This window comes from Babylonia areolata, chromosome 4 (genome assembly GCF_041734735.1).
Source record: "Babylonia areolata isolate BAREFJ2019XMU chromosome 4, ASM4173473v1, whole genome shotgun sequence".
In the NCBI taxonomy this organism is placed as follows: domain Eukaryota; kingdom Metazoa; phylum Mollusca; class Gastropoda; order Neogastropoda; family Buccinidae; genus Babylonia; species Babylonia areolata.
In genome coordinates, this window is record NC_134879.1 from 30,595,461 (window position 1) to 30,616,705 (window position 21,245).

A 21,245-nucleotide genomic window follows, 5' to 3' on the forward strand; every position below is an offset into this window, starting at 1 on the left:
GGTGTGCACTCACACCATTTCAGAATGGTATCATGTCCACTCTCGTGGTTTATTTACGTTGACTCGAGGGATTAGCGAGGGGCTTAGAAAAGAAGACCCTGAAGAGAACCAAACAGCGTGGACGTGAGAGAAATTGATTCAAAAACGCCCGCTCTTTCCCGGAGTAAAGTCACGTCAGAGGACTTGAACGAGGTCTCCAATCAATTACAGCGACTGTCAGAGATGTTTCTGGTGAATACGAAGTACCAAGAGGAGAGGGGGCACCGATGGACTTTTGCTTTTCCTTAATCGCTGTAATTGATTTGTTGACGAGGACCTAACTCGTCACAGCAACTGTACGAGGCATGCAGGGACGTTAATGACACGAGGCATAGTGCATACGACGAATAGTACAGGGTACGCTGTAACCAGGTAGGCATCATATATTATTATGACCATTATTAATATTATCTTGACAATCATAATAATCACCATCATGGTTATCACGAAGTGTAGGAGTAGTTGTCGTCGTTGTCACCGCCGTCGCACGGATTGATTAAGGTCTGATGGCTGATCGCTTCCAACGTGTTTCAAACATTTTCCACTCAGTATGACAAGGACTGACACAAACAGTCACACCCCCCCCCCCCCCCCCCGCGCCCCCCGCCGCCGCCCCGCCCCTTCCAACCCGCTCCATCCGTACCACTCTTCTACCCACATTTCTCCATACATACCCTCCCTTCCCTTCCTGGTACGCCAGTTCATTTGCTACCGTAGTTTGACGAGACTGATTAATGTTGATAAGTCCTATTCGCTTTTGAAAACCTCGTTATATAGCCCCGTTTTTATTTTTTTTAATTTATTTATTTTATTCGGGATGTCGGAAGGTAAGTTAATTTCCTTTGAAATACAGCAAATAAAAGATGTAAGCTTCTGCTGAACAAAATACAGTGTCGTTCAAACAATTGTCACGATAATAGAGATCGAGGAAGAGAGGAGGAGAAAATACCGCTTCACAAATTTATAATCATCATCATCATCATCATCATCATCATCATAACAATGATCATAATCATAATGATAATAACAATGATAACAAGAATGATGATGATGATAATAATAATAATAATAATAATAATTTTTATTAAAAAAAATTAATAATAAAACGTCGGTCGCAAAATTCGAGTTTTCTGTTGCAACGGAAGTTGGAGGGGGTGTTGGGAGGAGGGGGGGAGGGTGTTCTTAAGACTAAAGAAAGCCGTCGACCGCCTTGAAGCTGTCGTTTTTATAATCATTTATTTCAGTTATTTCTTTCTTTGTTCATTCTTCATTCTTTTTTTTTCTTTTTTTCTCCTTTCTTCTCATATTTGTGAGGTCCACTAAGAATCTTTGTACTTATTTATTCCGTTATTTCTTTGTTCAGACTTTATTACCATTTTGTCTTTCTTTCTTCTCATAATTGCGTATATAATTCATAGTTTTTATGTTTGTCATTTGTGTTCCTTTTTTATTTTACGAATCTGTTACATTATGATTGTAAAAGTTGAAGGAAAAATAAAAGCGGGAGTATGGAGGAGAGAATGAAATTTGACATTTTTTTTCAAGCTAACAGAGAAATAAGATTTGGCTTGTTTTCACACACACACACACACACACACACACACACACACACACACACACACACACACACACACACACAAAGAGAGAGAGAGAGAGAGAGAGAAGGTATTAGTTCAGAACTGTACTTTTTCGTAATACATGTGAATTGTGCGAACATCAAGAATGACATGTTTTCCCATGGGAGAGATTGGGGGAATTGGCGTTGACCTTCTAGTAAAACACAACATTCAGTTGTCAGAGAAAATCGATTAGTCATAAATTGACAGATGAATGAATAAATAGATCAGGAAATAGCAGAATGAATGGGGAGGAAGCGTCGTGAAAAGCCAAACGAATGGATTTTTTTTTAAATTTTAAAAACAATCAAACAAAAAACAAAAAAACAAAAAAGACAGGACGTTTGTAAATTGAAAAATATATATAGTTACTAAAAAAGTAACGCTCAGAATGCACAACACCTCCACTTTCAGTTCATTTATTGACAGTCCCATTGTTATTTATCAGTATGTGTGTGTGTGTGTGTGTTTGCGTGTAATATGTGAGCGCGCGTGCGTGACACAGAGAGAGAGAGAGAGAGAGAGAGAATATAAGAAGAAAATAATAGAACAAACAAACGAGAAAACCCTCGAAAACAGCGGAAATGGAATTTTCTTTGTCATGACGGGAATATTGATACTTTTTTTTTTCTTCTTCTTCCCATTCGTTCTTTTCTTCCTTGTTGCGAAATTTGCTGTCCTCGACCTCAGGTCTTAGTTCGTTTGCTTTTTTGTTTGTTTGTTTGTTTGTTTGTTTTCAGGAGCGCATGCACACATACAAACATGTGAGCACGCGTGCACGCACACGTAGGGACATGTGCTGGAGCTGTGCTCTCTATCTCTCTCACTCTCTGTGTCTCTCTCTGTCTCTCTCTGTCTGTCTCTCCCTCTCTCTCTTTTCTTTCCTTTCTTTCTCGCTTAAGGGAAAGTAAAGAGAAGGAAAGGAAGGAAAGGGAAATAACGAACATCTAGCAGAAACCTATCCACATCGCTGTTCCCCTACCTCCCTCCCACCCATCCTAAATTCTCCATCCCCAACCGTTCCTCTTCTTCATCTTGTATTCCCACGAAAGAAGTTTCTAAAAGAATATTTAAAGCGGATAAGCGCTGCGGACCAGGGAGGGGGTGGGGCGGAGACAAGCGACGAGCATGTACGCTGCAGAAGAAGGCTGAAGATACGATACCAGATACCCTATATGTAGGGTTTATAGGGGGTTTGATGATACGTACGGTCTAAATTCACCATGGCACGAACAAGCCTGCCCAACGACGGGAGCAATCCGCAAAGATTTGTGTAGTTTTTGAGCTGCCTCAGTTTCACAGAGAGGGAGATTGTGTAGGCTGTATGTTTTTGTTGGTATTGCTGGTGTTGCCTTTCAAGTTTCGGTAATGAAGAGATATTCATATTGTTAAAACCTGAAAATATTTGTCTCTGCAATACGCAGTTGTTTTCGGTGGAACAAACCTTAAAGACGAGAGAGAGAGAGAGAAGACGACGACTTTTTTTTTATTTTTTTTTATTTTTTACTCATGCTAGATTTTTGACACCACTCTGCTCCTTTTTTTTTAGTGTGTGCATGTGGGTGTAGCTTGAATGTGTCAATGTCCCCAGAGGGTACGTGAAATATATACCTTGTCTTGTCTGTCTAAGACGACGGCTTATTTCCGCAAAAGAGTCGTTTTCGGTGGAACAAACTGAAAAAAAGTATGCACCAGTTTTTAACACCACTCTTAATTGTTTGTGTGGGTAGATCTTGCTTGAATGTGTGTGGCATTGCCCCCTTGTTGGTACATGAAATAAATTTCTTGTCTTGCCTTTATGATGGTGATACTTGTACTACTACTAATGATAATAATAATAATGGTGATGGTGAAGGTGATGAAGATGACAGCGACTACTTCTACGACTGCTGCTGCTGCTACTACTACTACTACTACTACTACTATGATTGTATGATGATGATGATGATTACCATTATCATCATCATTATTTTCATTGTTTATTATGATACACTGAATTTACGGAGAAGCTTTTTTTCTGAACTATAGACAACACTATGCCGTTATCCTTGATTTCCTCAGATCCACTCTTTTTATTTTTGTAGAAAAGTGTGTGTGTGTGTGTGTGTGTGTGCGCGCGCGCGCGCGCGTGTGTGTGTGTGCGTGAACGACTTTGTGATTTCATGTAACACCAGTTTGAAAACCAAGATCAGCGTCGGACAGTAGTTTTGTCTGCGAGACAGTAGGTCTTTTGCAGTGTTAGAGAAGCAGGATCCGATCTAGACAGTGTCTTCCGAAAGACTTGTGATGAGAGTTTGGAACTTGGAAAGGCATTGACTATGGGAGGATGAGGCGTAAAATAAGTGGCATTTCTGTTCTCTCTGTCTCTCTCTCTCTCCCTCCCTCTCTCTCTCTCCCTCATATCTTTATATATATATATATATATATATATATATATATATATATATATATCCAGTCAGATGAATTTTATTGCACTAATACACGTATGTTTAGAATACAACATCGGAAGATAACAAGAAAATTAACAGGAAACAAGCAGCATAACGCATGAATACGTTTTCGAGCAGATGACAGAGTGAGCAGGAAGTCATTCTGAACCCAACCACGGGCCAGTTGTTAATTTACATTATCAGCTGGTTATCACTTTCTTTATTTTGTTCAGACACTCCGACAGTATGATAATTCGAGAAAAAAAATCTACTCTGGTGTTATCCGATCACTTCCTTGTTTCGGTATTTCTACGCTGTGGTTGAGTGCCATCACGCTTAACATCGTAATGATGCCTGCATTAACGCTTTGAATGATTAGCAGAGGCTTCACATCCCTGATTTATTCGGGGGAGGGTGGGGGAGAAGAAAAAAAAAGAAGAAGAAAAAAACCGTCGTAATCTGCGCTATTTTGGAAGGTGGCGGGGGTGGGAGTGCGAGGTAAGGAGATGGTGGCAAAAGAGATTTAAAAAAACAAACAAACAAACAAAACAAAACAAAAAAAAACCGTTTAACTTTTCTACTCCAAGGGAAAGACTTAATGGCTATGGCTCAGTTTCTGTCCATTTTAGCAGTCCTATTTAATATATATGTTGCATTGCGATTACTTACCGCTATCCCCCCCCCCCCCCCCCCTTCCATCCTGCCTTTCGCCAGCAAAATGAATGATGACCTCTCCAGAACTTATCATGAACAGAAGTATGAAGACAGACTGGCAACGACGGCGTGTAGGATATTCTAACAGTAAAAGGTCTCTCACCTGCTGTTGTCAGTTCCTGATTCACTGTCTTGTGTACAGTGAAATGTTAACTGCTGGAGCGCGGGACTCAGAATCAAGTGAAACCCCAAAGTCCCTGACCGAGCTTAAACCAGAGGTGAAAAAGACGACAGAATTCAGAGAATGAACAATGCACAAAGAGAAGAAAGCGTAAAGAAAACAGAGCATTGTGCAACATTGCAGACAAGGGGGAAGAAACCCACTCATTTCATCTGAATGCATTTGTTTAAATCCTTGATAGAAAAACAAAAATCGCGATAAGCTACAAACGGTGAGACCATGATTTTAAGGTAATAGTGGGAAGAGCGCCTTGCAGCTTTGTAGAAGGACCCGAACGCAACGCGGATCGGCGTGAAAGGTCGGTGCTGCGTCAGCATAGCAGCGCCACCAGACAGAAGGGGACTCCACGGAAATGCGGCAGACAGGCATTTCGACACCGGCTCTTCCTGCATCCTGGGTGGCTTTTGTGTTGGCTGTTAACGACTCGCCATCCATCTGGTCTGCAGCAGAGATGTGTGATCATTAGACGCCCTCCCTTTGTGGGAGTGGGCGTGTGTATGATCCATCGCGTCTGTCGGACTATCTGCCTGTCGTCAAAAGCTTCTTGATAAGTCTTTGCCGTCTGTGGATAACTTTATGTACAACTGGGGAAAGAAAAAGTTTGCATGTTTTCAGCGCCACCTCTGCATAGAATAAGTTCAGCAGTGGGCAGGAGTTGGAAATGACCTCAAAATTCCTACATCCAGATCACAGCATGTCCATTATTATCATTTTGTTTTGTTTTGTTTTGTTTTAATACATGTATCTGTCCAGATCTAGAGTAATTAGACACCTAATTTGGAATGATTGTTCGTAAGCTTCAGGCTGAATTTCGGCAAGACATTAAAACATTAGAACTGTGATCTCCCCCTGCAATTATGCCTCGCAACCATCCAGTCAGAATCACACTCGAGCACACAGCTGTTTTATCTTGGAATTGTTCGCTTACATGTTGAACAAAATGGTATTTTCAATTATACATTGGCGCTGATTCACGATAAAATTGATAGCACACACACACACACACACACACTCTCTCTCTCTCTCTCTCTCTCTCTCTCTCTCTCTCTCTCTCTTTTATTGTGCATAAACAACAACAGCAACAAAACCGACGAACTCCAGTTGTGAGCCAAAGCTATGCAAGTAAAAAGCGACTTGAAATAATGAACAGAAGTGAAGGATTGAAAAAAGGTGATTTTGCTGGCAGCTTGTGCTTACGTGAAAGACCACTCCAGTCACACTGAACAGAATGGGGATGAAGCGTGGTCATACCGGTGATGATGGCGAGATCAGAATACATCTTTTAGTGTGCAAGTATTCTTATAAATGGAAAGAAAAAAAAATCCCAGGCAGTTCTGAAATTTCATGGTATCGTAGTATTTGTGAAGCCTGACTAAGTGAAGAAACCGTTTTCGATCCAGAATGCTTTCAGAGTCCTTCAGCACTTAATATAATACAAATGTCAGAAAGCTCTTTGTACCCACGGGGTTGTTGTTTACACACTCTAGGATGCTGGTTGCAGTACCCATCTCCTTTTATAACTTTGTTCCATCTTTCCGGATTGGATTGTAACTGTGTTGCGTAATATTTTGCAAGACGCAAAACGTTCCTGTCTAAAGTTTCTTGATCCACTCACCACAATGGACATAGAATATGTCTTGGGGTATTTCGTGTTGTGTAACCCGTACAAAACTCTTTCTGAAACAGTATTTTGAACATCTTGCTTATGGGTGTGTTCACAGCCCTCAACTCTGAGACAAATTTGAAAAAAGAAAAAGAAAAAAAAAAAAAGAAGAAAAAAAAAAGTCTACAAAGTTTACAACTTGTAGGAATTCGTGTCATTTCTCAGCTACAGAAAGCGAACATTGAAAGTTGGGATTTTTTTTTATTATTTTTTTTATATTTTTTTTTACTATATATTTATTTATAAATTCATTTATTTATTCATTCGTGTATTTATTCATTTATTTCGTACTGTACCCGATTCCTTCCCACGTTATTCAGATATTGCCTTTCACCTGACCACTCGAATAAAGAAAATGTGCAGATCTCTGGCCTTCAAAGTCTTCTGCTCGGATGATGTGCAAAGCCTTTCCCGCTTTCCTAGAATAAGATAATGTTTGTCGATGCATCCAAATCAAGTAAGATGCTGATGTGTTCTGCCCCTTTACTCCAAGCTACCCGGTTTCCAGACTTCTTACCTTCACGTCATGGGACTGCTCTTGTTCCAGCTCTAAAATGGTTTCTCATACTCTCTGCTCGTTAGAGCGTTTTGCACCACATTGTACTCCATTCAGCTGCTCCAGATTAAAATAAACACACAGACATGAAAAGAAAAAAAACAAAAGCAGAAAATGAAAAAATAAACATGAAGTTCATACAGAATTTGTTGCTTGAGAAAGCGTTCAACGAAGATCTTGAAGGTTCTGTATCAGGTGGGGGTTTTTAATTGTCATCAGCAAAAGCAACCAACAGATTTGATGAATTGGTGAGTCTGCACAGTTGAAGACACTCTCGTCACTAAACTGCCAGTGAGACTTGTTCGCTCAGAAAACTCGGCATTTAAAGCCAAAACCTTGGACGTATCCACACGCACATCGATGACACCAGGAATAATCTTCATGTAAACCCACAGCATACAGCAGCAGTTTGCGAGTACCCACCGGCCACTGTACCGCACAACAAACTGTGAAGACACGCAGTGAGTAGGCATGTAGATAAAGCAGCACGCATCCACCACCACCACCACCACCACCATCCCCGCCCCCTCCTCTTCCTCTCAAGCGGGCGAGTTGGGGCTGGGGGCCCCGTTGAGGGGCATGGCGGCGGGCTGGTACACTGTATTGTTGGCCATGTTGGTGGCCTTGGAGAAGTAACCCATGGAGAGGTTGTCCCCCCGCAACCGCCTGGACTGCTTGCAGCACAGGGCGTTGTAGCCCAGCATCTTGCCCAGCTCCTTCTTGAAGTTGTCGTTGAGCCAGCCGTACAGGAAGGGGTTGACGCAGGCGCTGCCCATGGCGAAGATCTTTAGCAGCAGGTCGGTGAACCTGAAGTACCTGCCCTTGACCAGCTGGTGGTTGAACTCGGCGGTCATGACAAAGAGGTTCCAGGGCAGCCAGCACACGGTGAAGGTCAGCACCACGGCGATCAGGATCCGGTTGGTGCGCTGGTTGCGCCGCGTGTCGTGCTTTTTGATTGGCCGGTTGCGCAGCACGTGGCAGATGTGGGCGTAGAAGATGGTGGTGAAGATGAGGGGGAGGACGAACTGCAGGAGGAAACAGGTGACGGAGTAGACCTGGAAGACACGAGACGGTGTAAGGTTTCAGGCATCAAGGACATCTCCTTTTTTTCCCCCTTTTTTTTTTTTTTTTTCTAAATGAAGAAGCAGAAGGCTAGCAAATGACAAAAAATACATGTGGAGATGCATCCTTCATGAATTTTGTTTAAACGTACAACACTGAACATCATCATTTAATTTTTTCGTACTCTATGGTATCGTATTCTAAGGATAAGATGAAAAATACATAGGTGTGGAGAGGGAGAGAGAGAGAGAGAGTGGTTGGTAGGCGTAAATAAGAAATCCACTTTGTCAAAGTGGTCAGTTTTATATCGCGTAATTCACCAGTAATAGTTGTGTCGAGTGCCTGTGGAGACAGTCTGAGCGATGTTTGTAAAGAAGCTGACAGAACACTCCACAATTCGATCCTCACACGCGCCAGACACGAACAAGACACAAGAGTCACCGACCTGCTTGGGGCCGAGGGAGGGCCAGACCTCGGTGCAGTAGACCTTGTGCATCTTGACCAGCTTCTCCTCGATGATGACCAGGTGGGTGTAGACCATGAGTGGCACGGCCATGGCCACCGTCACGGCCACGATGAGAGCCACCAGCAGGATGGCGCAGCGCACCGTCATGCGCTTCTTGAAGGGGTAGACGATGAGCAGGTAGCGGTCTACGGCGATCATGAGGATGAAGAGCGAGGAAGCGAACATGGGCACGCCGAAGGTGGCCATGGCGGCGCTGCACAGGCCGGCCCCGAAGGCCCAGTGATCGTTGAGCTGGTAGTGGAGCTGCAGCGGGAGGTTGAAGAGGCACAGGGCGATGTCGGCCAGCCCCAGGGCCACGATGAACACGTTGGTGACCGTGTGCAACTGCCGGTAGCGCAGGATCACCACCACGACCAGCACGTTGGCCAGGCACCCGAAGACGATCACCAGCACGTAGATCACCACCACGACTCCCTGCCGGGGAAAAGGGGACCATCATCTGTTAGCGTCAGTTTTAATTGAAATTATTGATTATCGATTCAGGCACACACAGAGACGGTCACCAGAAAGCACCACGACTGCCTGCCAGGAATTCGGAAAGGGACCATCTAAGGATGATCTTTAGCGTTAGTTTGAATTCGATGGTCATTGATGAAGGCACAGAGGAGTGGGGTCACCGGAACGCAGATCACCACTGTGACTGCCATCCATGAAGGGGACCAAGATCTACAGCGTAGTTTCAACTTATTCATGGGTTATTTATTTACTAAGGCTCAAAGAGACGGTCACTTGAACGAAGGTCACCACTGTAACTGTCAGAAAGGGAACCAAGATATTTAAGCATTGCTTAATTTCATTCATTTGTCATTGATTACGTGTCAGAGAGAGAGAGAGAGAGAGAGACTCACTGGAACGAATGTCACCACCATAACAGCTTGCCAGGAAGGGAATCAAAGATGCTTTGCACACATTGCCTGGATCAATACATGTTCATCAATATGACTTCTTGCCTCGTTTATTTCGACTGTAATTATCAGGACAGCCACAGACGATCACCACATTGACCGCATGCTTGTGGTGGACAATGAGGGAATAAACGTAACGCTTTTGCAGGGCTCGATATTGCCTTATGTGATCACCAGCACGTGGTCGATGCACGCCATAGCCACGTGCTTCAGGGGTGGGGTGTTGACTGGAGTTGCATAATTTGAAGTCCGTTCTTCTTTGCACAGCAGCAGCAGCAGCACAACAACAACAACAACAGCAACAACAACGATAGAAAAAATGGAAGTAAAACTTTTTGTTCGACGCGCGGACAACCAGGCAATCAAGGAGATGTACAGCGTGCCGATATAACCCGTAAGAAGAAAAGCAAACAAGGAAGAAGGGAATCGATAACTACGTGAGCAGCCGACCGCAGATCACCGACAGGTAGATCACCACTGAAGGCTGCATGTCCCAGGGACATTTATGGGATATACATGTGTATCTACAGCCGTCAATACAACGCGAAGCAGAAAGAAAGGGGGGAGGGGGAGGGGCGGAAAGAAGGAATTAATAATCACAGAATGATTGCCCGGCCAGCCAAACTCGATCACGCCACGTTGGCAGCCAGTGTCCGGGAATGCTCTAAATTGGACGATGCAGCTTGATATGGCTTGAGCGAATAATTGAATTAAAAAGAAAATCAACAAAACAACAAACAGAAAAAAAGAGTTGAACTTGTCCCAGAATGCAGAACACGAATCGACAGAAGAGCCCATTCATCGTTGCCTTGGCCACCCAGGTCAGAGACAGTAATATTGTTATGGAATGAATGATGTTGTTGGATATAACCTGAATGAATGAAGAGAGGAAGAGGAAAGCGTGTAAGCAAACGAATGAATAAATAATGAATAGATAATGATACCAGTAAATGACAAAGGGTTACGTATATAAATAAAGGACTGTGCATTAAAAAGATAAGTTAAAGCAAAATAAACAAATAAGTAAATGACCGACCTTGGACATCCATAAAAGAATAAGTAAACAGTGAGAGAAAAAATGAATGAATGAGCAAGGGAACGAATGAACTGGCATCCAATCGAAGGCGACCAACAGCATATAAGTGCAATGCTTTCGTTGCCATGTTTGTTAAAGACAAAAAGAAACGGATATCCATATACGAATTCGCGTGCGCGCGTGTACACACACACACACACACACACACATGCGGCCACACGCCCACGCTGACCACCCAAACCATATTAGTTTACATGGGACCGCCATCGACTCTGTTCTCCCCAGACCGAAAAGAGAGCAAGACCTTTGCAACGTCAACAAAACTTAGGACTCACCACCCAACCCCGTCCTTCAAACTCCAACCAGAAACACTGTCGACGAACATGTACACTGTGGATGGACATGGGACTCTACTTGCCACGGTACACTTTCAGGAGGTAGCATCAAACACAGCCCTCAAACACCAGCACCACCACCACCACCACCTCCTCCGCCCCCCTCTCCTGTATCCCATGATACAAGGAGTCGCTTACCAAGAAAATAATAATCGGGCCGAAGGAAAAGAATTCCCCAGACAGTGGAAACAAGGAAGGGATGGGGTGGGATAGGATCCCAGGAAACTCAATTTCTTCGTCTGCCAATTTACTTTTCCACCGCTTGGCCCGTCTTGTCATCTTTGCTCGTCTCAGTGTCTCGACTGTCTTTGTGTGTGTGTGTGTGTGTGTGTGTTGGGAGGGGAGGTGGGTGGGGGGCATGAGGAGGTGGTGGTGGTGGAAGGTAGTTCGTGCTGGATGAATTCCTTTGTTGTTGGTGTTCTGTCTGGAAATCACAAGAGTATATTAGTGTGTTCTGATTTTCTTTTACTTGTTAATTAGCGCATGTAGCAGGACTAGTATAAATTTTCGTTTTGTTTGATTGTTATTAAAAATTTTTCTATCTTGCTGTTTTCTTCGCATCTTTGTGGACGGTTCTCTTGCAGGATTTACTCTGTTGATAGCTTCGCCAAGGGAAGTAATGCTTTCACTCCGTTTTGTATAGTTTGTCTGCTTGCAACACTTTGAGGAGGGAATTTCCTGACCCGACATTATGTTGGAGTGTCAGCAATAGACCAAGCACCCAGTACTTAGACTTGGATAGTGAGCCCGTTCTTTATATGTAAAGGACTTGTTTTCACCGTTTGGAATATTGGGAGAAAATGTGACTGTTAGTTTGATATCTCAAGAAGATAATTTCCATGGCACATTATGGAGCAGACATTAATGAGAAATATTTGGGGGGGGGGGGGGGGGCAGGGGGGTGATCCTATGCTGGATCCGGGTCCAGGAACACATTTTAAAGGAAAAAATTACCCTTGGGAGATTACGAGAAAAAAACTTAACAAACAGCAAAAACAGTATTTAGCATATTTCAAGATGGTATAGACAAATTTCTTTGAATTCTTGGGACGACAGGCAAGAATCATTTAAACCCTTGGGAATATAAGCGGGAAAATGTGTTTTTTGTTTGTTTGTTTTTTTGTTTGTTTGTTTTTTAATCAGCATTCTCATATTTCAAGTAGGCATAGATAAATTTTATTGAATTCTAGGAACGACGGGCAACATAAATCTAATTATTCTGTAGCACGATACAGAGGACGATATATTTTGGGGGTGGGTGGGAATTAATCAAAATAGAAAACTGTCTGGGGTTGTTGGTGGCAGACAAAATTGAAGAAAATTCCGAAGCTACCGCTTTTATTTATTTATTTCTTTTAATCAATAGCATCGATGAACTGCTGTTCTTTAGAAGCTTCAATCACACGGAAATCCACTGAGTTCTAACATCAAGTCTACTGTTTGTCCTCACAGAACATCTTGTTTCTTTGGTTCTACTTTTTAGATTACCATCTTTGTTTTCTAATGTTAAATATGATATGTAACCTTTGCTTTTGTGATTTTAGAAAATATAAAGCGTTAATGAAATCATGGTTATCGTCATCGGCCTCGCTGACGCCGTTATGATTTTCAACATCATCGTCTTCATCTGCATCATCATCATCATCATTATCGTCAAGAACAGCGTGATCGTTGACACCATCATTAATTTAATAATTAACCATCATCACCATCACAACTCTGTGGACCTACCTTCCACAGCTCGTCTTGCAGGATGTCCCATTCCTTCTTCCACATGTCGTAGTCGTCGGTGTAGTTGTGCTGGTTCTTCATCTGGCGCAGCAGATCCTCCAGCGTCATGTTATCATAGAATGGGATCAAGAACGTGCCGTTTCCACCGCCATTGTCGCTGCCGCCGTCCTCCGGGTAGACGGGGGTCGGTGAGGTGGTGATGTGGGTGTGGGTCTCGGCCCAGTCCATGGACATCATCATGGTTTGGAGGTCCCGATCGCTGCCTGGGGTGATCGGAGCTTGGATGACCTCGGAGGGAGGGACACTTATTCTTGGGAAAACACTGAGTTTTGATCCCTTTCAGTCACTGTCCCCCTTTGGTGTGTATTTCGCGTGTGCTGTCTGTTTATTTAGGGTGGGTTTGTTGTTTGTTTGTTTTTTGTTGTTGTTTTTTAGTCTGTGTGTTTTGCTTCCTTAGGGTTAATATTATGTTCCGTTCGCTTTGATTCTTTCAGTGAGTGTCCTTCTGGATGTGTGTTCCTTTTGTAAGCTATGACCTGCTCGAACTGTTGCTTTTACACACACACCTGGTGTGTTTTAAAAGATCTCTTCTGCGCCGTCTTTCTCGTGTTTCGCCCACAACCCTGGTCGTAATTGTGTCGAACCGTTTCGTGGTATCACAAGTAGACAATCCAGCCACTGCGGTGTTTTCATCAATTTTTTCTCTGATTTCTCGACGTTTTTTTTTTTTTTTTTTTTTTTTTTTTTGTTTGTTTTTTTTTTTTGTTTTTTTTTTTTGTTTTTTGGGTTTTTTTTTTGTTGTTTTTTTCAAGTCATTCTTTGTTCGTCAAAATGTTTATCGTTTGATGTCAAAAACACATGTCCTTGGTCTCGCCAAAGTATCATTTTGAGAAGAAGAAAAAGCGGTAATGTTTTGTTGAAAATTTGCCACAGAATACGTTAGATTTCATTGACTGTGGTGTTCGTTGAAAACACCCGAAGAATGCGTCACCGTATGAAAATGCCACCTGTCTAAACAGAAAAACAGTTCGTGTATAAATATAACATATCTGGAGGCAGAAACCATCCTGTGGTACAAATTCTGAGTTGGTGTGTGAACAGAGAAATAGTCCTGACTCATAAACGAGTTTGTATACGCACATATAGAGAGGAAATCGAAAACGAGAGTTTTCTTGTGTACAGAAAGACATTGGATGTATGCGTTGAACACACACACACACACACACACACACACACACACACACACACACACACACAGAGAGAGAGAGAGAGAGAGAGAGAGATTTCTAAACAAAGAAATAAACAACAAAACAAGTGTATGTACAGTCGTGTTGAGCAAAGAATATTAAGTCATGAACTTGGAATTTTGAAGTCACGTGTTATGAGAGAAAAATTAAGCCGTAAATGTGCGTTTCAACAGAGAAACGCCATTAAGACGTAAACGTAAACTTCTGGAGTTCCCAGCAGAAAAACAGTCCAGTGTCGAAACTTGTTATTTTAAGCACAGTGGAGATGAGTGATTCTGTTTAAGTATGCAAATTTTGTTTCTGGGGACCAGACTCCAACATACGTGGGGTTAATAGTCCAAGAGAGTGTACGGGAAAAGGTTGATAGGCGACAGCCCTTGCTGCCGCACGAAGAGTCAAGTTGAATCCACGATGCGTTCCTCCTCCCTCACACTCTCTCCTATCTCCTTCATCATTGCCTGAGTCCCTGGTCTGTTTGTTCATGACTGGCATGGGCCTGGTTTACTGAGAAGGTGAAAGTAGAGAGTGATGATGGTGTGGGGGAAGGCGAGATGTGTGGTGGTGGGAAGGAGGGGGGGGGGGGTCAGATTGCGGGGAAGGAGAGTGGGCGAGAGATGCATTCACCCTTCTTCCCCACCCCTCCTCCCTTTTTTTTTTTTTTTTTTTTTTTTTTTTTTTTTTTAAGGGATTGTCTCGTTTTGGCACAGGGAGCGCTGCTAATTACATTTACGTAATCTGCTCAAGAAAACTACATAGTAACTGTTAGATTCTTTGGGAAAACGGGTATGAAGTCTAACGGAAGCTGAATTCCCCCAAAGTGCACTGATGAGTTTAATTTCGTTGGTGCAGATTTTGTGCATGGAGATGTACATACAACACACGAATAAACGCCATACAAATCGGAAAGATCACAGTGCATGCGCCTTACGGCGAACACACGTCACATCACAATAGCGTTCACTGCAACTCGTTTTGTTAATTAAGTACTGCGATTGACCGCCGCCAAACATACAGAAAAACTCCGGTTCAACTCCTTGCTGTATATGGTCATTCGTCAGTGGCTGAACGTGATTCGGGTCCTCTCGGCTGAACGTTCAGTGCTGCAGGCGAAACATTCCATTTGCTGCCAGAGAACGATGGCTCCGGTGATAAGTTCAGTTCCATTTCTCCAGAGAGTGGTTTATTGATGACTGCCGTTACAGGCCACTACCACGGCGTTTAGTGGAACGGGTGGTAATAAATTCACTTCCCAGTGATGGATGGTCCTATGTACTCTGTAACTTGCTGACGCCCACGAACCTCTCTTGCGCGTTTGATGCTGCTGGAGTTTTAGAGGATGAGTAACGTGTTGTCATAGTCCTAAGTCACTGCCTGGCCTTTCCCCCCACTATCTTCGGGAAGTTAAGAAGTTCTTCTTCGGTTGCAAATAAATAGAGAGATAAATAAATAAATAAATAAACACCGTTCGGTTTCCGTTCACAACTGCATACAATCATGCAACTCACGATTTTTGAATTGCTGGTTGTAATCGATGTAACGCCATGGCAGTGTAAGTCTACACAGCTCAACCGAAAAAATTGATGAAGCCGAAACAAAGTCACTTCATCGGCAATACAGATAGAAACGGTGCGATGGTGGGCAGATTGATTCCTGTCCTGATCCAGGTTCCTGAAGACACCTTTGGGATATGGCGCCGCAGAGTGGTTCCAGAACATATCGCACAACTGTCAGAACCTGAACTGTTATCAGTCTGCGTTATCGAGTCATTCAGTGCATTAGGAGGGAGGGAAGGGGCTGGACGCGCAAACTGTTAAACTGCAGTTTAAAATAACCCTGCGAGAAGAGGAAAGTACTTCTGTGATAGATTTCGAGCATGACAGCGTGATCGTGCGTTTCAGAAACAGATTAAGTTTCATTAACTTTGAGACTCGGAACCACACACATTTCCCCGCACCTCGCCACATTTTCCCGCTCCCCACCCTCCACCCTCCTCTCTCTCTCTCTCTCTCTCTCTCTCTCTCTATCTATCTATCTATCTCTTACCGCCCGATTTGTGTGTGTATGTGTGTGTGTGTGTGTTGCATTACACATGCCAGGTTTTCTCCTTGTTTGGTTCTCGTGCTTTTGTCTTGTCGTATCGTTTCGGCGTTGGCTGTTAAGACGCTTTTACAACTCAGAGAAATGCTTTGCTTACCGCCCTGGCTGTCAGAAAAGTCATGTCAGAGGTGTTTTCTGTGGAGTTGCTGTACCATCACACTGTCACGTGACACCGTGTTGTCATGTCAGAGGTGTTTTCTGTGGAGTTGCTGTACCATCACACTGTCACGTGACACCGTGTCGTCATGTCAGAGGTGTTTTCTGTGGAGTTGCTCTGCCATCACACTGTCACGTGACACCGTGTCGTCATGTCAGAGGTGTTTTCTGTGGAGTTGCTGTACCATCACACTGTCACGTGACACCGTGTTGTCATGTCAGAGGTGTTTTCTGTGGAGTTGCTGTACCATCACACTGTCACGTGACACCGTGTCGTCATGTCAGAGGTGTTTTCTGTGGAGTTGCTGTACCATCACACTGTCACGTGACACCGTGTCGTCATGTCAGAGGTGTTTTCTGTGGAGTTGCTGTACTGTCACGTGACACCGTGTCGTCATGTCAGAGGTGTTTTCTGTGACGTTGCTGTACCATCACACTGTCACGTGACACCGTGTTGTCATGTCAGAGGTGTTTTCTGTGACGTTGCTGTACCATCACACTGTCACGTGACACCGTGTCGTCATGTCAGAGGTGTTTTCTGTGGAGTTGCTGTACCATCACACTGTCACGTGACACCGTGTCGGCGACCCCTCTTTCTTCAGGTTGAACCTCACAACAAAAATTACACTTCGTATGATTCATTATCTCATAAGTTCCAGTTTGGGTTTTGTACTCTGTCACACACACACACACACACACACACACACACACACACACACACACACACGCAACACACACACACACAATATCCAGTTATTTCTTTTTTCTTTTCTCTATCAATGTGCCATTAGTCTTCCACTGGTTTCAAATTGGCGTCGCGGAGAGCACCGTCACATTTGTCTTCATAACGGAAGCTGCCCAAATTGAGTGTCTGGAAGACAGTGAGAGGGAGAGAGAGAGAGAGAGAGAGCGGATGCGAAGAGAGATGATGGGTAAAATTATCATCATCAGGTTTCTTTCTCAGCTAATTGGATTCTTCTCTGACAGAGGGCGGGGGAGCGGCATATGAGGACTGGGGGGGGGGGGGGGGGGGTGGGGGACGGGGGAGGGGCGACGGGCCGTGGGCGTCTGCTGTAGCTCAGAAGGTCTAGAACAAGGGGATGGGTTGGGTTGGCATGCTTCTTGACGATCAAGGCTAGAGATCACACGTTTATATGTGAAACCTTGCCATCCTCGTCATTCTGAATCAGGAAACATGCCATTACCTTGATAAAGACGAGATGAGGAGTGAGGGACAGTGAAGGGAGAGGACAAGGGGAGGTTCTGTGTGTCTGTGTCTGTGTCTGTGTCTGTGTAGGAGAACGGGTAACAAAGTCACAAGACTTATGAGTATTATTATTGTTGTTGTTAATATTGTGTTTGAAATATCCACGGTGGCTCCTTTGCTTTGTCAGTTGTGGATTGGGGGGGGAAAAAAATAGTGAAAGACGATCCTGTTATTGACCCAGTTACAGAAGGCCATAAATTACTGCTGTTTTGTGCTCTCCCTCCTTGTCTGTCTGTATGTCTCTGTCTGTCTGTCTTCTCTCTCTCTCTCTCTCTCTCTCTCTCTCTCTCTCTGTGCATGTTGTATTATTACTAATTTTTTAATCGACGAGTCGGCTTTAATTAACGACCTGTTTTGATCTGGAAACCAAGATGCAGGAGAAAGGTATTTATGAAGAAAAAATGAAGGTTTGTTTCACTGGAAAACAGCGAGTGTAAAAAAAAAAAGAGAGGTCTGATGACTTTATTGTCATTATTATTATTGTTGTTGTCATTATTATTGTGTTTTTTAAAATCATGATTATTATTATTATTATTATTGTCATCATCATCATCATCGTTATTATTGTTGTTGTCATTATTATTGTGGGTTTTTTTTTTAATCATTATTATTATTATTGTCATCATCATCATCATCGTTGTTATTATTATTATTATTATTAGTAGTAGTAGTAGTAGTAGTACTATTATACGGACATTAAGGCGAGGGAGCCTTGTACATCTGTAGCTCCAAGCTGCAGGTTGAATATATCGAATCTTGAAACTCAAACTGAGTGTCTGATCATCCGATGAAACGCACTTGGCGCACTGAAAAATAGCACAGAGTGTTGTCCTCTGGCAAAATTCTGTACACGGAAAACTTTCTGATGGGCACACAGACGCATGATTCCACTCAAAGCCTCACTATTGCGCTGGGTTATGCTGCTTGTCAGACATCTGCCTAGCATACGTGGGATAGCTTTTATGGATTTGTCCAAACGCAGTAACGCATTCTTGAGAAACTGGGACTGTGAAACTGTAAACTCTCTTTGTTGTCTGATTGTACTCAGCGCGCACGTGTGTGTGTTTTGTTGTTTTTGCCGATTACTTTTCTGATTAAATTTTTTATGCACCGGATGTTTTTCTTCAAGAAACCAAGATTCGTAAAAAGAAATTAAACTTGTGGGGTTTTTTAGGGGAAAAAAACAACAAATTCGATAGGCTGCCTTTGCTGCTTTCTTCCTTCTGTCTGTCTGTCTGTCTGTCTGCCTGCCTATCTGTCTGTCTGTCTCTCTCCCTCTCTCCCTCCCTCCCTCTCTCCCTCTCCCCACCCCCACCCCTCTCTCTCTCTCTTTACTGTTGTCTGATTGTTTTCCGGGTCAGTCGTGTATGTTCCCCCCCCCCCCCCGGAAACAGTGATCCGTTAAAACTTAATGAAAAGAGAAAACGAACAACAAACAAATCTCAATCCGTTGAAATCCTGGTTCTGATCTTTGGGGGTGAGGGGGAGGGGGGGGGGGAGACGAGACGGAGAACAGTGAATAAGATTTAATTCTATCTTTCTCTTTTCATCTCTGTTTTTCTTTTATTTGTTTCTGTCTTTACTTCCTTCCATTTTCCCTCCATCCTTTCTTTAATTCACCTCTTTCTTTTCTCATCTCATTCTCTATGTCTTATTTGTCTGTGTGTACGTTTTCGATCGTTTATTAGCTTAATGGTCGCGTCTCTAAGGGCAAAAACAACAAGGACAAGAGATATCCTCTCGCTCTCTCTGTCTCTGTCTCTGTCTGTCTGCCTGTCTGTCTGTCTGTCTGTCTGTCCCCCTCTCTCTCTCTGTCTCTCTCTCTCTCGTTGTCTTTTTTATACTCTTTTTACTGTCTATATTTTGTGTTTGCTGTTACCCTTACTTCTTCCTTCAACTGGCCTAACACTTCCCTTCCTCCGTTTACCATTTGTGCATCAGAAATTGGAAAAATATTCTCTCACTCTGTCTCTCTCTCTCTGTCTCTGTCTCTCTCTCTCTCTCTCTCTCTCTCTCTCTCTCTCTATATATATATATATATATATATATATATATCTCCACATATACATACATATATACATATATATATATGTGTGTGTGTGTGTGTGTGTATAAACAGGACAGGTCACCCCATAAGCGAGTCTTTCTATCTATATAAATATTATTTATGTGTTCAATTGGGGAAAAAAATATGATAAATACACAACAGTCACATCCACCCGCCCACACACATTCAGACACACAAACACATTCTCTCTCTCTCTCTCTCTCTCTCTCTCTCTCTCTCTAATACCTTTTTATATATATATACATATGTATATATATGTATATTATATATATATATATATATATATATACATACACACACACACACACACACACACACACACACACACATAAACAAGTGTGAAGGTCGAGGTTTGCGTGTAGGATATGTCGCAAAAACAACAACAACAACAACAAAATGAAAGGAAGTCGTGCAGACAACACACACATATCATACCATTCTGATGAAAATGTTGGATGGAATGAATTGTTCCTCACAGATTTCCATGTCCGACGCCTGCCTGCCTCCCTGGACTCCGCCGTCCCCTTTCATTATTTGTTTCGTACTGATTTTTGGTGGGTTTATTTTATTTTATTATTATTTTTAATACTTTTTTTGTATTCGCGTTGTTGTCCCTTTGTTCTTCTTGTTCTGCGCCTTCTTGTTCTTGTTCTGTTTCTGTTCTCTTCTTCTTCTTCTTCTTCCTATTCTTCTTCTTCCTCTTCTTCTTCTCAGTCTGATTAGAATGCCCTTAATCTCTGTGCTCACTACAATGTTTTCTTTCCTCTGTGTGTGTGTGTTTTTTTGTGTGTGTGTTTTTTTTTTGTTTTTTTTTGTGGTTTGTTTTGTGTTTTGGTGTTTTTTTTGTTTGTTTGTTGTTGTTTTTTGTCAAGACCTGATCAGAATGTTTGAACTTCTTGTCTTTGCTGACCTCCACCACCCTCCCACTGTTTCTCTCGCCCGCCCTCGCCTTTTGTTATTCTTTGTTTCTTTCTTCTTTTTCTTTTTTTTATGTATGCTTTCTTTCTAACTCCCCCTCCCTTTTTTTCTTTTTTTTCTTTTTTTTTCTTTTGTGTGTGTGTGTGTGTGCGTGTGTGTGTGTGTGTTTGTTTTAATTTGTTGTTGTTTTCTTTTCATTGGTTTCCAGCTAAACCCCGATGCCAGTACTTGTTTAAATCGCTGTTTTGATCGGTCACTGTCGCTGTACATAACTGTCCCCTTCTCTTTCTACATACTACATACCACATACCTCACTTCTCGCACTTCTTCTTTCTTCTCCAGGGTGAAAAGCTTTTGAAATCTCCACAACATGAAACGAACAATGTTGGGATGACGGGCTTTAGTTTGACCGCATGGATGGCTGGGAACTGGGAAACCCTCTGCCATCCAATTTGCTGAACACTGTAAAATCGCCCATAAAACGTCTTCGTTTTGCTAAGCATTCCCTTTGCTGTGTGTGTGTGGTTCGGGTGGGGTGGGGGGCGTGCGAGAGGAACTTAATAAAAGTGTTGAGTTGCATGCTATATGCGTTATATGTGTCGTATATATAATTGTGTGTGTGCGTGTGTGTGTGTGTAT

The 21,245-nt window shown here is 42.9% G+C and overlaps 2 protein-coding genes across 2 annotated transcripts in view; one reads left to right on the top strand and one right to left on the bottom strand.

Annotated features, from left to right (window-relative positions):
* LOC143281041 (cleavage and polyadenylation specificity factor subunit 2-like) overlaps nucleotides 1-21,245 on the top strand; it is a 218,510-nt gene that overhangs the window by 33,150 nt on the left and 164,115 nt on the right. The window lies entirely within an intron of this gene.
* LOC143281649 (prolactin-releasing peptide receptor-like) lies at nucleotides 6,912-13,172 on the bottom strand. Its single transcript, XM_076586897.1, has 3 exons — nucleotides 12,850-13,172; nucleotides 8,706-9,196; nucleotides 6,912-8,253 (listed from the first exon to the last, which is right to left on the bottom strand). The coding sequence occupies exons 1-3, from the start codon at nucleotides 13,091-13,093 to the stop codon at nucleotides 7,738-7,740; spliced, it is 1,251 nt and encodes a 416-aa protein (XP_076443012.1). The 5' UTR covers nucleotides 13,094-13,172; the 3' UTR covers nucleotides 6,912-7,737.

Excerpts from the sequence above, each read along its gene's own strand:
- LOC143281649 (XM_076586897.1), bottom strand. The coding sequence starts at position 13,093 with ATGATGATGTCCATGGACTGGGCCGAGACCCACACCCACATCACCACC. Across the intron at positions 9,197-12,849 it reads AGACGAGCTGTGGAAGGTAG|TCGTGGTGGTGATCTACGTG; the intron begins GTCCACAGAGTT and ends CCCGGCAGGGAG. Across the intron at positions 8,254-8,705 it reads CCTCCCTCGGCCCCAAGCAG|GTCTACTCCGTCACCTGTTT; the intron begins GTCGGTGACTCT and ends CGTGTCTTCCAG.